The 22825-nt window shown below is 34.6% G+C and overlaps 3 protein-coding genes across 4 annotated transcripts; all 3 read left to right on the top strand.

Annotated features, from left to right (window-relative positions):
• The first annotated feature begins 349 nt into the window (after positions 1 to 349).
• Positions 350 to 16179, top strand: LOC100789799 (arginase 1, mitochondrial). Of its 2 annotated transcripts, XM_041009958.1 has the most exons (8): positions 3442 to 3933; positions 4165 to 4276; positions 11885 to 12027; positions 12178 to 12337; positions 12832 to 12965; positions 13881 to 14090; positions 14825 to 14935; positions 15661 to 16179. In XM_041009958.1, the coding sequence occupies exons 3-8, from the start codon at positions 11887 to 11889 to the stop codon at positions 15919 to 15921; spliced, it is 1017 nt and encodes a 338-aa protein (XP_040865892.1). In that variant the 5' UTR covers positions 3442 to 3933; positions 4165 to 4276; positions 11885 to 11886; the 3' UTR covers positions 15922 to 16179. The 2 variants fall into 2 exon arrangements, with proteins under 2 accessions (XP_006573429.1, XP_040865892.1); XM_006573366.4 differs by lacking the exons at positions 3442 to 3933; positions 4165 to 4276 and adding an exon at positions 350 to 529.
• LOC113002409 (pentatricopeptide repeat-containing protein At2g22410, mitochondrial) lies at positions 2854 to 4010 on the top strand. The gene is made up of 3 exons (XM_026129758.1): positions 2854 to 3131; positions 3210 to 3762; positions 3831 to 4010. The coding sequence occupies exons 1-3, from the start codon at positions 2854 to 2856 to the stop codon at positions 4008 to 4010; spliced, it is 1011 nt and encodes a 336-aa protein (XP_025985543.1).
• LOC102660456 (uncharacterized) lies at positions 7278 to 8447 on the top strand. Its single transcript, XM_006574181.1, has one exon. It carries the CDS (start codon positions 7278 to 7280, stop codon positions 8445 to 8447), a length of 1170 nt encoding a protein of 389 aa, XP_006574244.1.
• Positions 16180 to 22825: the final 6646 nt, after the last annotated feature.

Raw genomic sequence — 22825 nt, 5'->3', positions numbered from 1 at the left:
AAATACATCATTTTTTTTAATATTTTATTTACTTTTGGCATCAACTACAAATATATTTTACGATCACAAAAAAAATATTTTTTTATCAAAGATAATTTTACTTAAATGAGATAAAGATCATTAAGAATGATAGTGAATAATAAATGTCTTATTTAAATATTCAACGCAATTACATGTTTTGGACTAAAATTAAAATTACTAATTAAAATGAAACCACTCCGATCTAATTGAATATTTTCTTTATGAAATAATGAAAAAATATAAGAGAATTGATTAAAAAAACTTACATTACAATACAAACATTCCACAAGTATTGAATAAAGTATAACAGATTAAAATAATTTGTGAGAGAAGACCTCAGTTCAATTATAGTACCGGCTAGGAGCGAATACCAGTATCCAATGATCCATCCATCAAAGTTATAAATAAAATTGGAACTGCAATTATAATTAGCGCCACTTCCATTCTCACACTACTTACTCTCTTTCTCTCTCTAAAGGGTTTCCTTTGTTCTCTTCCAACTTCCAAGGTAACCATTTTAATTTTTGAGCCTCATTTTGTTGATGAGAAAATTAAAAATGAATATCATCTGGGGTACTTAAAGTTTGAGACTTTGAACAATCTTCTATTCTGGGTGTTCCACAATTTGCTGATTTTTTTTTTGGGGTCCGAAAATGAAAAGAAATAATTGAAAGATTTTTATGCTTTTCGACGTTATTCATTTTTGCTAAACAAAGTGCTTCTCATAGTAGTAGTAGTTGAAGTTATAGCTTTTTTCAATGCTACGGGAAGTGGAAATGGTAAGATCAACTATTGTTTCTGATAGGTGCTGTGCTGTTTTCTGATTAAAGAAAAAAGGAAGTTAAGGGGAGGTTAACATAAATAATCTTGTTATCTATTTGTCAGAACTTTGATTTTAATGATTCATTATGAAGAAAAAGAAGAAGAAGAAGAAGAAGAAAATATATTCTGATTAGTGTTTCAACATTGAGGTTGAAGAGATTGCTTGATGTATGGAAGGGGTTGAGTCACATGGCTGTGTTTGCTGGGTTTAAGGTTTTAGGATGAGAGGTTAAGGGCTGTTTAGAAGACATGCTTCATCATGTTGGCTCGCTTGAAATTAGTCCAAGATTTGAGATTCAAAAAGAGTGGCTAGTTACTTTAATTTGTTGCTTCACGTTAAATTGTAGTTCATTGGTTCTGTGTAACTTGTATCTTGCTGTGACCATGTGAGTGATGGACTCTGTTGTGCATTTACTGTTTTAAGTAAAATCACTTAAGTATGAACTACTGTGCTTTGTTAATGTTTTCATTTCTAGGTTGGTTTAAAACCAAGGGTTCTTGGTCTGATTTATAGCATATTGATTTTGTAATCAAGTACATAAATCCTTTTAGTATTTTCAATATCTTGCTTTATTTATTTCTGTTGATAAATAACAGCAGATTAAAAGAAGAGTGCTATGTTTTGTAGGCTGAGGGTAATTCTGATGAATTTTTTCTTGGTAGTTGCCCTCTTGTTTTAAATGTTTACCTATTATAATGCTTATTTAAGGTAAGCTCATTTTTAAAGTGGGCAAGAATGCATTCATGATCTTAAGCAAGTAAAATTCGAGTGACAATGTAGTTTAGATTAGAAAATAGTATATTATCCAGTCCAGTGCACATTCCTAATCTCTGCAATCGTGGTCATTTGTCAATAATTATTTTGAACTCACTGTTAGCAAGTGTCAGTACAATTGCAATATCCCTTTCAGTTTTTTGCCATATCTTCCTTGGTTCTTAAATTCATAAAACGTGCACAATTGCCAATTTGATTGAAACATTTGTACTAGTGCATGTGAAAGGATAATGCCTATCTAATGTGAGTTTGATGCCAAAGTGACTAAGATGGGGATCTTAACCAGATAAAATTCAGGAGACAATCACATCGTGGCAAACATTTCTAAAACTAGTGGCTTGGATAAGAAAGTATTACTAATATTCAGCACAAAACCTTAATCCCTGCAATCATGGTCATTTGTCATTAATTATTTCGGCCTCACTGTTAGTAATGTCCAGTACAATTGCAGTAAGCCAACTTTTTGTTTAATGAAGCTATTATTAAAATTGTTCAGGAATTGGCTAATTTGAGATATTGATGTAGACTCTATAGTCTACATTGGGCTAGGACTCAACTAGCCAAAAATTGTAACCAGAGAGCATTTAAGCCAATATTGAGAGAATAATGGCTTCTTTTTATATGTTTGTGGAACTGAATTTTACTTGGGTCAATCTTGATAGAATAATGGCATTCAGGAATTTCATTTAAAATTATGCTGTCCTATTTTATTAAAATGATTATTATTCTCAACTGATATGCTCCTTCAACTTAGAGTGTCTACCAGTTTTTAATATATGAATTCTATTGTGGTGTCTTACAAGTGTATGATCTATCTCCTTCAACTTAAAATTGTCACTATTACTTGTTAGTGCACACTGCTATTTAGAGTCATGGATATGCGTGGATTTGAACATTTGCCAAGTATGTGTGATTTTATATACAGCACATAGAATCTACCATTACCATGTTTTAATATATGAATTCTGTTATGGTGTCTTACAAGTTATTTTTTCAAAATAAATGATCCTTAAATCAGTTTGGACCAGTTAAGAGTAGTTCAGAAAGTAGTTCAGTTCGAAGCGGTTCAATTCAGTTCTATGTGACTCCAAAACAGTTCGGTTCAGTTCACCTGAACCGTTTTACAGTTCAGTTCAGTTTGGAACTGTTAACCGTAGTTCAGTTTGAATTCAACAGCCCATGTTCATGTAAGTGAACAAGCAGTGAAACTTACTTTCATAGATCATTGTCAAGCCATGTTTGTCAATAAAGTCAGATTCAGATACCCTTTAAAAATCCCATTTTTAAGTGTCCTTTGTTGTTTACATGCTCGTTCCTTGCCTCCTTATGTGAAAGCCATCAATTGGAACACCTCCCACAACTTTGTTCAAAACAACCCCCTCCTTTCTCTCTTGGAAAGGTGCAAGTCATTGGACCAGTTAAAGCAAATCCAGGCTCAGACGGTCTTGACTGGCTTGGTTAACGATGGCTTTGCCATGAGTTGTCTTGTTGCATTCTGTGCTTTATTGGAGTCGTAAGCCCTTGAGTATTGTACCAAAATCTTGTATTGGATTCATGAACCAAAAGTGTTTTCCTGGAATGTGACAATTAGGGGATACGTGGAAAGCGAGGACTTGGAAGGAGCTGGTCTGTTGTACAAGAGGATGTTGCGATGTGGTGTTTTGAAGCCGGATAATCTCACTTACCCTTTGTTGATCAAGGATTGTTCTTGTCCATCTATGAATTGTGTTGGTTTTACAGTACTTGGGCATGTGTTGAGGTTGGGTTTTGAATTTGATATATTTGTGCACAATGCGTCAATCACTATGCTACTTTTGTATGTAGAATTGGAGGCAGCATACGATGTGTTCAATAAAGGTTGTGTGAGAGACTTGGTAACATGGAATGCGATGATTACTGGGTGTGTTAGAAGAGGACTAGCTAATGAGGCTAAAAAACTCTACCGGGAAATGGAGGCAGAGAAAGTGAAACCAAATGAGATTACAATGATTGGGATTGTCTCTGCTTGTTCTCAATTGCAGGATTTGAATCTTGGCAGGGAGTTTCATGATTATCTCAAAGAACATGGCCTTGAGTTGACAATCCCACTCAATAATTCACTTATAGACATGCATTTGAAGTGTGGAGACCTGTTGGCTGCATGGGTTCTATTTGCTAACACAGCATATCAGACCCTTGTTTCATGGGCTACAATGGTTTTGGGATATGCCAGATTCTGTTTCTGGGTGTTGCTCCCGAGCTTTTGCATACTATTCCAGAGAAGAGTGTTGTGCCTTGGAATGCAATCATTAGTGGCTGTGTCCAAGCTAAGAATGGTAAAGACACATTCGATCTATTCAATGAAATGCAGATTAGGAAAATAGACCCTGATAACGTGACATCCACAGTCTGAATGGATTTATGAATGCCTGGTTTCATTAACAAAACAACTAGAGCTTATTGTATTTTCACATGATATTCTTGGTGATGGAGATAACCTTTTTTCCAAAACTTGTCAGCCATTTTGCTATATTTGTGCTCATCTAGTTACACTCTTCCCTGGACAGCCTGCGCTTATTTTTTTGTTCTATCCGGGTACGTAAATAACATGAAGGCATGTCTCTCCCGTCCTGCATCCTTTCACTGATTTCAATCTTCTCGAGCCTCTTCATATAACTTGTAAGTTCTTCATTTCAAAAGAATGCAGAGTAAGTATTTGGTTAGAATTTGTGGCTCTACTTCAGTGTCTTAATTGGAAAACTTGAAGACATATCGTCCACATAAACAAATATTCTCTTTCTTAGTCAACCACATGCTCTCTGTATCCTCTTTGCCTGTATGGAGTTTATTATGCTTCAGACTGTGGGCATCATGTTAAAAACACCACCCATTCTGCTAAATTGTGTCAAATTTGTTATATGTTGCTAGGATGAGATGAACTGGTCCGTGTTTATGAATGCATTGGGTTCACTCTCTCCCAAAGTTGGAAGTTGCATGGGTTCTCTTTTTCCTTTTCTTTCATTAAGCATTCTACTTAGTTGAAGAAATATCATAAAATACACGTGTGAATTGTCCAAGCTTCAATGGTTTGGTTGTGGAGATTAAACAATATGCAGAATATGATTTTAATACATTGGATTATCATTTTTTTGTACTTGCTTTTGCCCCTAGTTATTGCCCTTGCTTAAACTTCCCTCCTTATGATGGTCAATTCTCCTACTCATGGCTTGGTTTGCCTCTGCCAGCTTGCTGTAATCTTTTATAATTACAAAGCTTTAACATGATCAATAATTGTTCTGCCAGATGAAAAAATGAGAGGGAAGACAGAGAGAGAGAGGGAGAGAGAGAGGGAGAGATAGGGTGAGTGAGAGAGGGTGACTTCAAGGGAGACAGTGGGAGAGAGAGAGACAAGGACGACATCCACATACAGATAGTGAGAGGAGATGGAACATCAGACATGGAGGACACAATCAACAAAGGGGCCTTGCAGAGAGAGGGAATGTAAACTACGAGGAGGACAGCAGCTCTATCATCAATGAAGGAGAATGGGTTGAAGTAACCCATAGGAGGAAAAGGAAGATGGCAGTTAACAGAGGCACATCAAAGTTCAGCAACCATCAATGGCAAGATAGGAGAGTAACATGGAGAAACAAGGCTGATGTAACGACTTTTTACTTCTCTAGATTCCCTACAGGGGTAAATGAGAATGATTTATGGCAGACTTTCCAAAGATGGGGCAAGGTGTGGGAGGTTTTCATTCCCAAATCTAAAAACAAGGAAGGTCATAGATTTGGTTTTGTCAGGTTTAAGGAGGTTGAAGATGAACAGAGGTTGGAAAGAGAGTTAGATAACAACATTTTCTTTGGAGGGATGAAAATGTTTGTTAACCGACCTAAATTTGAAAGGGGTAAGGTGATTCGAAGAAACCAACATGCTAACACTATACCTGGAAAGGTGAGTATACAAGAGGTGCCCAAACGTAACCGAGGAGACTTGAAAATTAACTTCAATGGTGGAAGACTTTGGTCGTATGTCGAGGTGGTTAGGGCGGCGTCACCAGGAGAGAGTAGCTTATGTAATCAGAAGGATGACTTCCAGGGAGCTAAAAAGGATGTCCATAGACCAGTGGTCCTGAATCCAACCATGGAGCAGAAGGAGTGGTTACAGAAGGCTTGGGTGGGGAGACTGAAGAATAGAGGCATGTTTGAAAGGGTGGAGGAGGAACTGAAATGGGTGCTAGACTCGGAAGTTACCCCTCGTTATTGGGTTGATGACTGGATCATCCTACCTAACATGGATGACGCTAAGGCGGTTCGGCTTATAAATGAAGAAACGGTGAACGGGTCCACACCCATCCTGGACCTTCAGAAGTGGTCCCACGATATTCGACCAACACACAGGCTTGCGTGGGTCCTTCTGTGGGGTCTTCCGCCGACGGCATGGGAGGCGGAATATATGGAGAAGGTGGTGGCGGAAATTGGTGAGATGGTGGAAGTGGATGAAATTGTGGAAGAGCGACGGCGGTTGGACGTGACGAGAATACTGATTAGGACGAAGATGAGGCCGGGGATCCAGATGGCGGTGCTGGCCGTCATCGACGGCGTTGAAATCTCTCTCGACGTGGTTGAAGACACGAGTAAATTGGGAGTGAAGATGAAACCACAGTGAACCATCAGTTGACTTCCGCCATCTCCATTCTCGACGGAGCCAAACAGTCCAGCAATCGTCGGAGACGATATTCCCGGGGCCGATATCGACGGCGACTTCACTGACAGCGGCTTCGACGACATCGACGGTGGTTACTCCAACCATTGGAGTCAGCCCCAATCGCTCCAGGCGCGTCGTGACCAATGGGTTCAAGCTATTGGTCGTTGTTGCTTGGACCGGTCCTTCATTGAGAGTGATGACGTGGACCAATCACATGTCGACAGCAAGATCATGGACCAACACCCAACCGTTGAGGTTGGCGTGTCCCAGGAACCCAGCAATGGTCACATGCTTCCGAAAAGGAATGCATTAAATGATATGGCACAGAGGGGGAGGAGAGGTAACACGCAAATAGAAAAAGAAAAGAACAGGTCACATGGTGCAGAGGAGGGTCAGCAAAAGAATCCTAATGAGGTTACCCCTGGAGACACAGCCCGAGACACAGAGGGGGAGAAGGAGAAAGAAAAGCCATTTGAGGAAAGTCTACCAAATACCAATGTTCAGGCCAACAATAGGGTCAGTCAAACCAATATATCCCTAGGCTATTCTGATATCCGTGTGGAAGGGGGGATTTGGGCCAGCGGCCACATGGCCCAATTCCTGCTGCTACTAAGTTCCATGTTAGAAGAAAGGAGGCTCTGGAGATTACAGGAGAGGCCCAAATTAATATGGAACCAATCGTGGACCTATTATCAACTTCAAAAGTGGTATCATTGACAAAATATAAGGGGGAACTGAGGGGCACTTCTACCACTGAAGCCACAGAACATGACCCAAACAGCAATCACCAAGACAATAGCTTAGGGCAAGTCAACAAATATAACCACAATATTTTGGAAAAGCAATATGCCCTAGTAAAAGACATGGGTCTAACCCATGGGGAGGACAGTCAGAAGGTTAAGGGCATGATGCTAGATATGGAAAAGAGAGATAACAATGTGGCAGCTGAGATGGGATTTAAATATCATCAATCATGATTATTCTTTCTTATAATTCAAGAGGTTTGGGCAGGGGGATTAAGTGGGCTGCCATTAGGAGGCTCAATTTAAAACACAAGGTGGATCTTGTGTGCATTCAAGAAACAAAAAAGGAACGTTTTGATAAGATCATCTGTCAGTCTATATGGGGGGACTCTACTGTCTCTTGGGATAATATCCCCTCAGTCCAGGCATCTGGCGGTTTGCTCTACAAGTGGAATAACTTAACTTTCGAGGTGGAAAGAAGGGTCAAAGGTAGAAACTTCTTAATGCTGGAGGGGAGATGGGTGAAAGAAAATCAGAGGCTGTACATAGTTAATGTTTATGCCCCTTGTGATCTAGCTGGGAAAAGAGCCTTGTGGGATGAGTTGAGGCAGTTGAAGGTTTCTAATCCTAATGGTTTATGGTGTTTCCTAGGGGATTTTAACAGCATCAGGAGTCAGGAGGAAAGAATTGGCTCATCCCAAAGGATTGCTGGCACTTTTGACATCTCAGATTTCAATGATTGGATATTTGAGATGGAGCTTCAGGAAATTAAGTGCTTTGGTAGCAGGCTTACTTGGTTTAGGCCCAATGGTAGTGTGAAGAGCAGACTTGATAGATTTCTGGTTTCAGATCAATGGATATCTCTATGGCCTGATAGCTTTCAGCATGTCCTTCATAGGGATTTCTCAGATCATTGTCCAATCATCTTGAAAACAAGGATGGTGGACTGGGGTCCTAAGCCTTTTCGGGTTGTGGACTGGTGGCTCAATCAAAAAGGGTACCAAAGAATGGTGAAGGAGGCTTGGATCAGAGATCAACAGGGTGGTTGGGGGGGAATTGTTCTTAAAAACAAATTGAGGAACCTAAGATATTCTATAAAACAATGGAGTAAAGACAATGGGGATATTAATGCCAACAAGAATCAGAATTTGAGGCAGAAGTTATATGATTTGGAAACCATAGCATCTGATAGAATTTTGTCCGAAGATGAGGTTAAGGCCAAGAAATCCATCCAACAAGACCTGTGGGATGCTTCAAATGCCTATGAATCTCTGTTGAGACAGAAATCTAGGGCTAAGTGGATCAAGGAAGGTGATAGCAACTCAGCATACTTTCACAAAGTTATAAATTTCAGAAGAAACTACAATGCTTCTCAGGGACTCCTCATTGATGGTGTATAGGTTCAGCAGCCTAACCTAGTCAAGAATGAAGTTATTAATTTCTTTCTTGATAGGTTCATTGAAGAGAACTTTTTTAGACCTTCTCTGGATGGGGTCTATTTCCCCATGATTGATCAGAGGCAAAGGGAGGGGATGACTGTACCTTTTTCAGATCAAGAGCTCAAAGATGCTGTTTGGAGTTGTGGTGGGGATAAATGCTCGGGGCTGGATGGTTTTAATTTCAACTTTATCAAGGAATTTTGGGGGGTGTTGAAACCTGATTTCAGAAGATTTGTGGATGAATTCCATGTTCATGGCAGCTTCCCTAGAGGCAGCAATGCCTCCTTTTTGGCTCTTATTCCTAAAACAACCCACCCTCAGTCTTTAAATGATTACAGATCCATTTCTCTTATAGGTTGCATGTATAAAGTAATAGGCAAACTTTTGGCAAACAGGTTGAGGAGTGTGTTGTCTGGGATAATTGATGAAAGGCAGTCAGCTTTCATAAAGGATAGACATATCCTTCATGGCATTCTGATTCTTAATGAGGTGGTTGAGGAAGCTATAAAGAGAAAGAAGCCAGCTATGGTTTTCAAAGTGGATTTCGAAAAAGCTTATGATTCTGTATCTTGGTCTTTTTTGGACTACATGCTGGTAAGGTTAGGTTTCTGCCTCAAATGGAGAAAGTGGATTACTGCTTGCCTCCAATCAGCCACCATTTCAATCCTAGTTAATGGAAGTCCTACAAAGGAATTTGTCCCTACTAGAGGCTTGAGGCAAGGGGATCCTTTAGCCCCTTTGCTCTTTAATATAGTGGGTGAAGGTCTCACCGGTATGATGAGAGAGGCTCTTAACAAAAACCTTTATAGAAGCTATCTGGTTGGGAAGCAAAAGAAGCCTACAAATATCCTGCAATACGCTGATGATACAGTCTTTGTTGGTGAGGCTTCTTGGGAGAATGTCATTGTCTTGAAGGCCATGCTTAGAGGTTTTGAAATGGCTTCTGGTCTAAAGATCAACTTTGCCAAAAGTCACTTTGGGATTTTTGGGGTTCAAGCTAATTGGGTTCATGATGCTGCCCAATTTTTGAATTGTAGACAGATGGATATCCCTTTTCATTACCTGGGTATGCCTATTGGGGTCAAGCTTTCAAGTCGGGTGGTATGGGAGCCTCTGATCAGTAAATTTGAACCTAAGCTATCCAAATGGAACCATAAAAACTTATCCATGGGTGGCAAGGTCACTTTGATAAAGTCTATTTTGAATGCCCTTCCAATTTACCTATTATCTTTTTTCAAGATACCTCAAAGAATAGTTGACAAGTTGGTGTCTCTCCAAAGGAATTTTATGTGGGGAGGGGATCAAGATCATAAGAAAATCCCTTGGGTGAAGTGGGATGTTATCTGTCTACCCAAGAATGATGGGGGCCTGGGGATCTAGGATCTCTCTAAATTCAATGCAGCTTTGAGGGGTAGATGGATTTGGGACTTATCCTCCAATCAGCATCAGTTATGGGTCAGAGTTTTAAATTCCAAATATGGAGGGTGGTCAGAATTACAAAATGGCAGAGACAAAGGATGGCATTCCCAATGGTGGAGGGATCTTAGAAAGCTAAATCAGCAGACTGACTTCAGCATTATCCATCAAAATATGGCTTGGAAGGTTGGATGTGGGGATAAAATAAATTTCTGGAAAGATAACTGGTTGGGAGAGGATTGTATCCTTCAGCAGAAGTATAATCAGCTTTTTCTGATTAGCAAACAACAGAATTTTCCCATTTCTAAGATGGGCAATTTTTCTCATAATATATGGAGCTGGGATCTGAAGTGGAGAAGGAACTTATTTGATCATGAGGATGAAGTAGCAGTGGCTTTAATGGAAGACATTACTGCTATTCTTATTCAGCGTCATCTACTGGACACCATGGTTTGGAAAGCTGATCCCAGTGGTCTGTATTCCACCAAGTCAGCCTATAGGCTAATGATGACATACAACAGATCTGTTTCTGATGGGAGGATTTTCCAGACAATATGGAAGTTAAAAATCCCCCCAAGGGCTCTGGTTTTCTCTTGGAGGCTTATTAAGGATAGGCTCCCCACTACTACCACTAGGGCTAATCTCCTTAGAAGAAATGTGTCCATTCAGGAAACTGAGTGCCCACTTTGTGGGATTGAGCAGGAGGAGGCTGGTCACCTTTTTTTCAACTGCAAAATGACTATGGGCTTGTGGTGGGAATCCATGAGATGGACTTAGGTCATAGGTGCTCTTCCATCTAATCCAGCAAGTCATTTTATCCAATTTTGTGATGGTTTTGGTGAAGGGAGAAATCATAGCAGATGGTGTGGGTGGTGGATTGCTTTAACTATCACCATTTGGCAGCATAGGAATTTTCTGTTATTTCAGGGCATTCTTTTCGATTCTTCCAAAGTGATGGATGATGCTTTATTTCTAGCTTGGTCTTGGTTAAAAGCTAGAGAGAAAGGTTTCAACACTCTGTTTAACCATTGGTCTACCAATCTTTCGGAGTCCTTTGGTTAATCTAGGTTGATTTTCCTTATTGTGGTGGGGTTTTGTTGGGTTTCTCCTTTGTTTTTGGAGGGTGGCACCATAGGTGTCTTGTTTTTGTTTTTAATCAGTACTTCTGGTACTGACATGTTTATTAATGCTATATATTTTCTGCCTTCCAAAAAAAAAATAATTGTTCTGCCAATATGATTTCTTTGATAAGATTGTTCAAGACTAATTTATATGATTCTCCATGACAAGAAATCTTTATATAATTGTATTAGAGTTGTAACAGAATCATAAAGAAGATAAGAGAGATATTTGAGAGAAAAAGAGAATTTAACAGAGAGAAATGAAAATGATATTAAGCCACTCAACAGTATAGTACAGTCTGGTATTTATAGACCAGAAAAGTCAGTTACAACAACTAACTAACTCCTAACTAGCTCACTTTAGCTGAGAGTGCAGTTGAATACTGCAACTCTCTGTGTATTACTCTAATACTGTTAAATTGTCTTTCTCTCAAATATCCCCCTTTTCTGTTTTAAGTTTGCTTTCACTTTTAATTACATAAATGTCACAATGTTTCACTTTGTTTACTGTTTTTAAAATTTTGTACAAGTAACACAACACAATAAAAAGTTGTTTCTTCAGTGTCTACTATACAAACTTTTGAGAAAAAAATAAACTGAAAATATGGTGGCATATTTGTAATTGAAAATGGAAATAGAAAATATTTTCTAGAACCAAATGGTCCCTTGATTTACCAAATTTCTGTGTACTAGATATGTACAGTGTCATTGACACTGATAAACTCTAAAGTTTGAATTGATTTTTTGCATATCTCTGTTCACTTCCCTTCAAGCAAAAATGCATTGGCATGTTATGAGTAAAATCGACCGAAATTATTTGGCCTCTAAATATACATTAACTGTTTTGTTTGTTTGATGCAGAAATGTCGATTATATCACGCAGAGGCATCTGTTACATGCCAAGACTAGATGCAGCAAAAGTATCTGCTGCTTTGCTAGAGAAAGGCCAAAATCGTGTCATAGATGCTTCACTTACACTTATTCGAGAAAGAGCAAAGCTTAAGGCATGCCATATTTGCTTTTATCTTGGTTGACTGAATTTGTGTTGATTTATTGTTGTGTCCTTTGTCCCCCAAATTTATATTTTATTTCAGTGATTTTTATTATAAGATTTGCATGAAAGTAATATAAATGTAGAAGTTGCTTTTCTCCAGGGAGAACTTGTGCGTGCTTTGGGAGGTGCTAAAGCAACTTCAACTCTTCTTGGAGTTCCTTTGGGACATAATTCATCGTTCCTTCAAGGGCCTGCATTTGCACCTCCTCGCATTAGGGAGGCCATTTGGTGTGGTAGCACAAACTCAACAACTGAAGAAGGTAGTCATATGGGTTTCCTTTGGATAGTAAAAATCTTCGATAGTGTTTTTGGTTTTAGCATAGCTTAAATTTTGCTTTGTAAGCTCATCTTCAATTGTTAATCGATTGTTTCCAACAAATCTTGTTAGTGGAAGATTCGAGAATACAAAACTCTTATCGGATTGGAACTTTGAAATTATGGATTATTTCTTTAGATTCGTAAAAATACTGGAATTTTATGTTGTTCACATTTCAATTACCATAGACATGTTTTCCCTTCTCTTCTGGCTGTATTCTCCTAGTATAGCATGGACTTCTGTGATGTTGCCTGCTCACCTGTATCTAGTTATTCTTTGTCTGTGAATCTACAGTAGTCATGGAAGCGACTTATTTCGTGGGATATAGCTCACTTACAATCTTATTTCACATGTCTTCATCATTCTTGTTTTGTGCCTGCAACTACTTGTAAATTATGATAATAAGAAGCTTATAATAGCATGATTCTGATTATGCAGGCAAGGAATTACAAGATGCACGAGTGCTAACTGATGTTGGTGATGTTCCTATCCAAGAAATTCGAGATTGTGGGGTAGATGATCATAGATTAATGAATGTAATTGGTGAATCTGTAAAGTTAGTGATGGAGGAGGTAAATTCTCAATTTGTGAGCCCGTGCTTGGAATGCTGTCAAATTATTTGGGATTATTAAATTACAGTTCCACAACATGCAATATATGTCATTTCTTCTTCTTTTTTAATTCATTTTTTTCTTATTATTTTCAGACTTCAGGGCATTGTGATTTATATTTGATAAAGTTTACAGAAAAGAAAAAAAAACTGTGAAGTGTTTTTACTTTTCTAGTATCAGCATTATCTATTGGTGTTTGATTGCATCTTTCCCCCTCCCCATTAGTAGTATTTTCTGAAGCTTCATATTCCTCAGTTTTTCTTTTGTTCTTGTTATTAGTTTTTGGTGCCAGAAATTTGTAGCTAATCAAACTATAAAAAGGAAAATGCAGTTGAGGTCAATTTTCACACCCTTTTCTACAAGCTACAGCTACAGCTATTGCTACAAGATAGTTATTTGTAATGTGAATACGGAAGTAACTAGCTATACACTAACAGTTTACGTCTTAAACTTTAATATTGGCATTCATTTTGAAAAACCACTGCCGTTAAGGAAGAAATTATCAGTTTAATAGATTAGTCATGGAAAATTGCATTTGCTTAGGTCTTTTAACAGAGCAAGATCCTCAGTCCTGATTAATAAATAAGTTTTGAAAAGAATATTGGTCTCTTGGGAATTGTTTGAACATGAGTATGGAAGGATCCATGTGTGGCATGACAAGACCATATCTTTGATGATCCCTGTATTTCATTATTTGGATTTATTTATCTGAAAACTTAACTTGTTGTGGAATTATTCTTTTTTTGGTGAAAATAACAGCAAATTTTTTGGATCAAATCTACTATCACTTGAATTATCATAATTTTTCCATTTTCTGACAAGTTGCTGTTTGAACTTCATATTAGCATAACTCTCATGGTGTTTACATCCTTCTAGGATCCATTACGTCCATTAGTTTTAGGCGGTGATCACTCAATATCATTTCCAGTTATCAGAGCTGTCTCTGAGAAGCATGGAGGACCAGTTGATGTTCTTCATCTTGATGCGCATCCTGATAACTATGATGCCTTTGAAGGAAACATTTATTCACATGCTTCTTCTTTTGCTCGAGTCATGGAGGGTGACTATGTTCGACGTCTCTTGCAGGCAATTCTTTGATGTTTGCATATTTATATTTATAATCTAAACACTTTAATTTATTCAGACATTTCTTAACATAAACCATGGTTTTTCTGTGATAACATGCTATTAGGGGTGTTCAAAAAAACTGGTTCGGATTGAACCAGATTGTAACCAAACCTAAATCAAATTGGTTTTTCTCCAAACTAGTTCAAGAAAAAATGAGTGTACTATTTTATAAAACCAATTTGGTTAACCAAATTGTTTCTACAAAATCAGTTCGGTTAATCGAACTGGTTTTTATTTAAATATTTTTTTATTTGAAAAAAATAGTTCAAAAACTAGTTCGAAAACCAGTTTGAAATTGGTTTGACTCTTAGAACTAGTTTAAAATTGGTTAAAAATTAGTTTAGTTTAGAACCAGTTTTTTAAAATCAGTTTCACTATTTAGATATAAAACCAAACTGTTAAAACAATTTGAAACCAATTCGGTTTGATTTTTTTACTGAACTAGTTTTTGCACACCCCTACATGCTATTACTTTGCAAAGAAAATGTGTTTTGTTGAAATTTAGTTTGATTATGTTCAACCATCCTATCAAAATGATTCTCTAGTTCTACTAACTGAATTTATTTGATCAATGGGAAAGAAGACATGCATGTTTCTTTCACTTCTTTAACTTTTGTCTAAATATTTCAAGATTCATCTATGTTTTGTGTTGATATATATGTATACATCACATATTCATCAATTTATTTCAGGTCGGTATAAGATCAATAACAGCTGAAGGGCGTGCACAAGCCAAAAAATTTGGTGTTGAGCAATATGAAATGCGAACATTTTCAAGAGATCGCCACTTTTTAGAGAACCTGGTCTCTATCCCTCTTTGCCTCTCTCTGTGTGTATATGTGTGTGCATTGGGCATGTGTCTTTTCTTTTATACACACGCACACTCACACTGATGCATGCTGTTTCATGTCACCCTGTATCTATCAAGCATGGCCCAGAAACCATACCTATTGTGTCCATGTTGACTACCAGCTTGATGCCAAGGCATACATGCTGGATATGTTCCCTCAACCTTGTAGCCTTAAGGAAACCTCCGGGAAGTAAAGCAAATTTTCAAGGATACCTTTCGACCTGAATCAAATTGTTTTCTACAAAGGATTGAGGGCTGAGGGTGTATGTTGACATGTCTCTAAAATAATTCTTTAGAAATTTCAACCATTTATATGTACAAACTTCTGCATTTTTATATAACAACAATTTTTACTATCACATTGAAGAATTGACTTTTTGGCACTTCTCTATCCTATCCATGCTTTCAATTTCCAAGGTTTCTATGCATTTGTTTTGGTGGGGAAGGGAATGGGGTTCTTTTGGGGCAAAAATATTGTCCCAGATGGAATTTAATGTCATTTGTTTTTAGATTTGGTGCTATTATGGTTTTTAAACCTTGGAGATTTTGATTTTGCAGAAACTAGGGGAATGGGGTTCTTTTGGGGCAAAAATATTGTCCCAGATGGAATTTAATGTCATTTGTTTTTAGATTTGGTGCTATTATGGTTTTTAAACCTTGGAGATTTTGATTTTGCAGAAACTAGGGGAAGGTGTTAAAGGTGTATATATCTCAATAGATGTGGATTGTCTCGATCCCGCCTTTGCTCCAGGAGTGTCTCACATAGAGCCAGGAGGTCTTTCTTTTCGTGATGTTCTCAACATCCTGCACAATCTTCAAGGTGATGTTATTGCTGGAGATGTGGTCGAATTAAACCCACAACGTGACACCGTTGATGGAATGACTGCCATGGTAGCTGCTAAGCTGGTCCGAGAACTGGCTGCAAAGATTTCTAAATGATGATCTCCTGCCTCCCCTTGATCTCTTGATCTTTACTTCAACCCACTCATTCCCTAAAATGCACCTGAAAGGACAACTTTTCAGTGTGGCATCCAATTTTCACTACATTTAATTTGAAGCATTCATAGAAGAACATGGTCTATAATCAAATGGTTTTTTGTAGGACTGTTGGTTTTCTGTTCAGTTGTAGTTGTACTTGTTTTTGCTGTTTCGAAATTCTGCAAGGACTTTGCAATAATTCCAATAGTATCTTTTGCATGTTTAAGTCTGATATATAAAGATAACAAGAATGACTACATATGCAGCAACAGTCAAAGCTTGTTTTCGATGAGTTTTGTGAATTACTCGAGGGAGGGGTTAAAATTTTCATTTTTGAATTAAGAGAATGATAGAAAATAATTAATGATTTATTTTAAGATTTCATGATAATTGTAAATTAAATTAAAATTAATATCACAAGATAAATCTCTTAACGTCAATCATATGTACATTTTTATCCTTGCAAACATTTATTTTTCTAAAAGCAATTGGATTAAAAATTCCATGAAACCATACATGTATGTTACATTATTTTCTCATCTAGTTGTCCCACTTGTTATTCTGACCTATAATTTTATTTATATCAAGCCTGAGCTTCTTTGCTGCAACACAGAAATGATGTGCACTTATGAATTAATTTAAAATTAATGGTTCAAATAAGAATCGAACATGTGACTTTTCAGTTATTAGCACAATGCTCTAAGCAAGTGAGTTAATAAGTCAATTATGTTATAAAAATAAATAATGTTGTTATACATAACACTAAATTTTTTAATGTATATTTAATGCGCATGTAAATTTAAATAATAAATTTTGTAACAATTAATTTTGATATAACTCATACGAATTATTTAATTCATATAATTTTTTATAAATAAAAAATATTTACTATTAAAAATTTTAATATATTAATAAATTAATAAATTAAAAAAACATATTTTTGAAAAAATTAAAAAAAAACTTATGAATTACATGATCTGTTTTACTTTTTTTCAAAAATAATTTTTTTAATTTATTAATACATTAAATTTTTTAATAGTAAATATTTTTTATTTATAAAAAAATATACATATTAAATAATTCTTATGAGTTATATTAAAATTAATTGTCACAAAATTTATTATTTAAATTTACATGCGCATTAAATATATATTAGAAATTTTAATGTTATGTATAGCAACATTATTTATTTTATAACATAATTGACCTACATTTGGGCGTATTGGGTGCGCATAATAGTGCCGTGAAATGATGACAAGAGTAGCTTCTTATTCACAAGTTTTATGTTGTACCCCTTTCCTAGTAAAATACATTTTTGTATTCATATTAGTTGTAATTGCTTACTAACCATTATTTTGTTAGCCTTCTATTCATAAAGTTGTAAGAGTTTACTTCATTAAAATAATATTAAAAAATAAAATTTATGCATACCATAAAACATAATAAGTCCCAAAATATCATATTGTTTATAATAAAATGTCCATAAATGATCAAAGTAACAAAATAGTGCAAATACCATGTGTCCATAAGTACAAATCAAAGTAAAAGTTCATAAGCAAAAACTAGAAAATAAAAGTTTCATAATTTCAGAATCTTCAACATTTCAATCATTTAGGTTCAATATCTTCATCACTATTGTCCTCTTCTTCCTCACCGCTTCATCAAACTCTTCCTCGGATGCTTCAAGGTTAAAATTATCAATGCCATCTAAATTTGTATGGCTTAAATTTCCAATTTTGACATTTGCATACTTAACACTACCAACATGAATCTCTTCAAAAGGAAGAACAACAATTTTTTCTTTAGCATTCTCTTCACTTATCCATTCATCATCAAAACAAATATCTTCAAAAGGAATAACAATGTTTTCTTTAACAATTAAGATTATAATTTCGCATTTATATCACATAAACCAAATCATTCATATTCTTTTGATGCATACAATTCCTTCTCTTTGTATGAACCTAAAAATAGAACATGAATGTCAATGTTTCATAACTACACAATCTACTATATTCATTCTTAACAAAAACATTAAAAATTTAGGGAAGATTAGTTTGAAATACCATCTCAAATGAACTCCAATTTTGTTAACATTCAGAAGATATACAAATCTGGCATTGAATACAAGAAACAAGCCTCCTCAATTATGAACAACCATCAACATAAAAGTCTTATCATTTAGCAGGACATATTTTCAGTCTCTTATTTGCAACATCAAGATTAAAAATTCCTCCAAAATAATAGAAGTCAGATAGCTAAAAAATAATATTGTTTCTTTCTTCCTTATCATCCACCAACTTTTCAAGGATATTATACAATCATTGTTTAACCTCAAAATCATCTTCTTTAAAGTTAGAGTTAAAGTGGAAATAAGACTTGCAATTGCATGTAAGCGTCTATGAAGTTTGTTCTCTCACCTCATTAATAATTTTTCATACAGGCTCATAACTAAAAAATACCAAATATAAACTAATTATGCATTTCTCTACTACAAATATAAAAAAAAATTAAGCCAGAGAAAATTAAGGGAAAAAAAACTACCATTTTTTAGTGTCTTTAAAGTTGTTTTTTAATCATTTCTTTAGTAGAATCCACCACATCATATATGAAACTCATGATAGGTTTTCATCAAAATCTACTAAGTGAATTACTTGAATAAGAGAAGCAACAACCATGATACATGTGATCACATTCTTCTAAAATAAGATATTTGAAGGTGTGTTTTGTACCTTTTTCTATCTTGTGTTTTTGAAAACTTTCCTTCTATACAATTAAACCAAACAAGCTCATCAATGCAACTTTATTATCATTCAAACAAGATATAAGTATTAGCAAACTTGGTTAAACCAAACCTAATCAAGTCCCAACCATCAGTTTTCTTTTTCAACATAGTATGAGAGTAAAAGAAGGTATTGATCTTCCTTCCTTTCATTGTAGTAGTTTAATGCACCTTTAAATGTTTTTCAAAATCTTCCAACACCAAATAAATATAATGAGCAACTCATGGAGTCCAATATAAATGCTTCTTCTACATCGACATTTCTTCTATTGCTTCCTTATTTGCACCATTATCTATGACGACTTGGACCACATTCTCCTCTCCAAAAAAATGAACAACACCATTCAACATCTTAAAAACCTTTTCAATTATTTTATAAATGTCCAAAGTATATAATAAATAGAGAAAGACAATATCTTATGTCTATTCACAAAAAAATACAAAAAAAAGTGTGTTTTCATATATTTTTGTCCATCAAGCATGATTGAGCAACCAATTTTCTTTCACTTTTCTTCAAATTAAGCGTTGCATCAATTTTAATTATTATTTCTTTTAGAAGTTTTCTCTTATCTAATGATAGGGAGGTGGTTTATAATCAAATCCATATTTTTCAATCATTTCATACATCTTTGCAAACTCCACATTTTTAATTAAAGAAAATGAATTTCATATCAATTTATTATTATGCAATTTAATTCCTTGTCTTCTTAAATTTTATAACATTAATTTATTAATATGTTATTTATTATTTATCATTTACTTCAAAAAAATTCATAATTACATACAATTTACCTAAAATTGTATTTTACTTACTAAAAAATTGTCAATCAAATAAATGTTCAAAGCTCATAAATAGTGTCCTCTATAACATGTCTTTTCACACAACTTATTTTCACTCTATTTTCTCCTTTCAAACACTTATTTCCTTTGTCACTACTAGTGACACCAAGAACTAAAAATGAATTTCTCTACAATTTCTTACCATCTCTATTTCCAATTAAGGTTGTTAGTTGCTCTTGTCTTCATCCTTTAGGTTACCATTTTCTTCAATTTTTGTTTTTGTATTGTATTCATTTGATATATAATTCCACTAAGACATAGTTTAAACCATTTACTTTAATTCTCATGCTAGTGAGTTCACTGTATGTATAATTGTTACTGTCAAGTCAAGAGAACCATGTCAAAGACTAGTTACAAGAGGTTTCTTAATTCTTGATATCATAAAAAATGTGACTTTGTAACATTTCTTTTGTTATCCTTTCATTATCTATATTTTGTGCTTGAACCTCCATGAACTTTCTCTCATTTTCTTTAAACATTGAAATGTTGTTATAGATTTTTCGGGTGGACACATGTTGGATATTTAAAAATCCAATTGATATGCAATTAAATAGATATAGATTTGGACTTAAAATTCATATCCATTTAATTAGATAAATCTGGTTTATAATTTTTTAAACTAATTTAAAACTAGTTGATAGTTCAAAACTGATTTCCACTTAAAATCGATTTCAAGCAATAATATGGTTTTAAATTCAGTTTTAACCATAAATAGGTTTTTAATTCAAGGATTTATAGTCTGTTATGACCCAAAAATCTATAGCAACATTTCAATGATTAAAAAATAAGAGAAATTGTGTGGAGATTTAAATGCAACATATAGATAATTAAAGGATAACAAAAGAAAAATTAGTAATGATAAAGGAGCATATCCAGACACAACAAAGTCAAATTTTTATGACATTAGGGGTTAAGATACCTCTTGTAACTAGTCTCTAACATAATTTTCTTGACTTGGTAGTAACAATTACACTTATAGTGAAACCACTAACATAAAAATTGAAGTAAATAGTTCAAACTATATCTATCTGAAAGCATATATCAAATGAATACCATACGAAAGCAAAAATCGAAGGAAATGATTAACTAAAGGGTGAAAATGAGAACACCTAACAAGGTGATGATAAAGAGTTGTAGTGGAACTTATTTTTAGCTCTTAGCATCACTAGTAGTGACAAAGGAAAAAAGTGCAAGGAGAAAGTAAAGTGATTAGAATTTGTGTGTGAGAAATGTTATAGAGGGCATTATTTTAAGGATTGAATGTATATTTGTTCAACAAATTTTTGGTAGGTAAAATATAATTTTAGGTCAATAATATGTAGTTATGAATTTTTTTAAAAGTTAAATGATAAATATTAAATAATAAATTAATGTTATAAAATTTAAGAGAACAAGGAATTAAATAGCATAAAAAGCATACATTGATTTGAAATATTACTGTAGAGTTCAAATGCAAAATATATATAATAGAAGAGTAACTGAAGAAATGTTTAGTAACTAATATCATATAGTATGACTATAGAAATTTATTTTGCTGGAGAAGTGGTACAATCCAAAGTTTATGAATGAGGAGATACTCTATTCGATCATTCAATATCTTTGTTAATTGGGTTGGACTACAAATTAGCATCTCAAAGCTTGCTAAGATCATTAACACAAACTAATCAATATCACTAAACATAGCAAGAACTTAGAGTGATATTCAATAGAATTCACAATCTCTTGAAAGAAACTACTCTTACACATCATTTTAGTGCTATAACAAAGAAACTCAAGCTTGATAAATTTAAAATTTAAAAAACAAATAAAATACATGTATAGTAAATGTTGAAATATCATGCAGACGTACAAAAATGATAGGAAGATTCACAAATAAGAAACATAGTAGATCAAGATCAAACCTCTTGGACTTCAACAACACTAACAATTGTATTAACTTCCTTGTGTTCTTCTTCCTTATCATTAACTTTCTTAATTGGATATTCAATCTCAAATGTGAAGAATGAGAATGTCATAAAAATGAATTAGAAAGTGGAACAAAGAAACTCAAACTTAATAAATTTAAAATTAAATAAAAGAATAAGGCATAGTAACATCTAGAAAAACATGAAGTATAATGCAAGCCCACAAACAAAATGGCAAGAAGATTCACTAATAGAAAATTTAGTAGACTAAGAAGAAACAGACCTCTCTAACTTCAACAACACTAGAAATTTTTTTAACTTTTTGTTTTTCCTTATCCTTCACTTCCTTAATTAGGTATTCAATCTCAAAAGCTGAGAATGAAAATGTCTAGAAAATCAATTAGAAATTGGAACTCAAAATTAATATTTCATTTAAAACAAATGCATGTTGAGATGAATTTAGGCATTATAAGGAACCCAAACCAATTAATCAATCGAAAAAATATTATTAATGTTCAAACCAAACATATACTCTCACTAATTAAAACACAAGAGTAAAGCAAACAAGAAATTAATACATATGAAAAAGAACAATAAATAAATAAATGCATATTCGATTCAGTGAACAATTGGGAGCTATTGAAAGCAATTAGAAACACATGAGATATGAGATTAAGAGTTGTAGGAGATTATGGTTTTTGGTTTTGCTAATGAAGAAAGAAATTAAGGGTTGAACGATTAAAGAAGGATACTATCATAGGACTGAAGACATTATGAAGATTGAAAAACGAGTAATGTGGGTTCAAATATGAAATGAAAGTGATGGACTTTAATTGGATTTAGATTTTACCATATTCAAAAGTATCAAAGCCTAATTTTTTAAAAAAGAAAACCTAAAATATGATTATGGGAAAAATCCAATCCATTAAATAATTGGATTGTTTTGATCCCAAGTTTGTCAAATTCGTGATTTAGCTCATGAAATCACTCAATTCTAGGACTTAAGAAGGGTTTTCATGATAGATCGAATGTAGGATTGTAGTAGAATTGGGATTTTACTCGTAAAAAACATATGATCTTTAAAAAACCCTAAACCTTTTCTTTACCCATTCCAAAAACACTTTCATTCATTGTACTACCCTAACTATTGATATGTTCATGTGTGACTCCAATGCCTTTTGAAACAAGCGAATCTTGAAGCCACATAATTGTCATTTATCTACGTCGTTGACTAAGGCCTTTGTAGCAAAGTGATTCTCTATTGTGATTATCTGTCACAACACTTTGTTTTGCTATTCAAATTTTCATAAAGGAGGCGATTAAGCTGTAGGAACCATAA

This window comes from Glycine max, chromosome 1, assembly GCF_000004515.6.
Source record: "Glycine max cultivar Williams 82 chromosome 1, Glycine_max_v4.0, whole genome shotgun sequence".
Classification (NCBI taxonomy): domain Eukaryota; kingdom Viridiplantae; phylum Streptophyta; class Magnoliopsida; order Fabales; family Fabaceae; genus Glycine; species Glycine max.
This window is presented reverse-complemented; position numbering and strand designations above follow the sequence as displayed.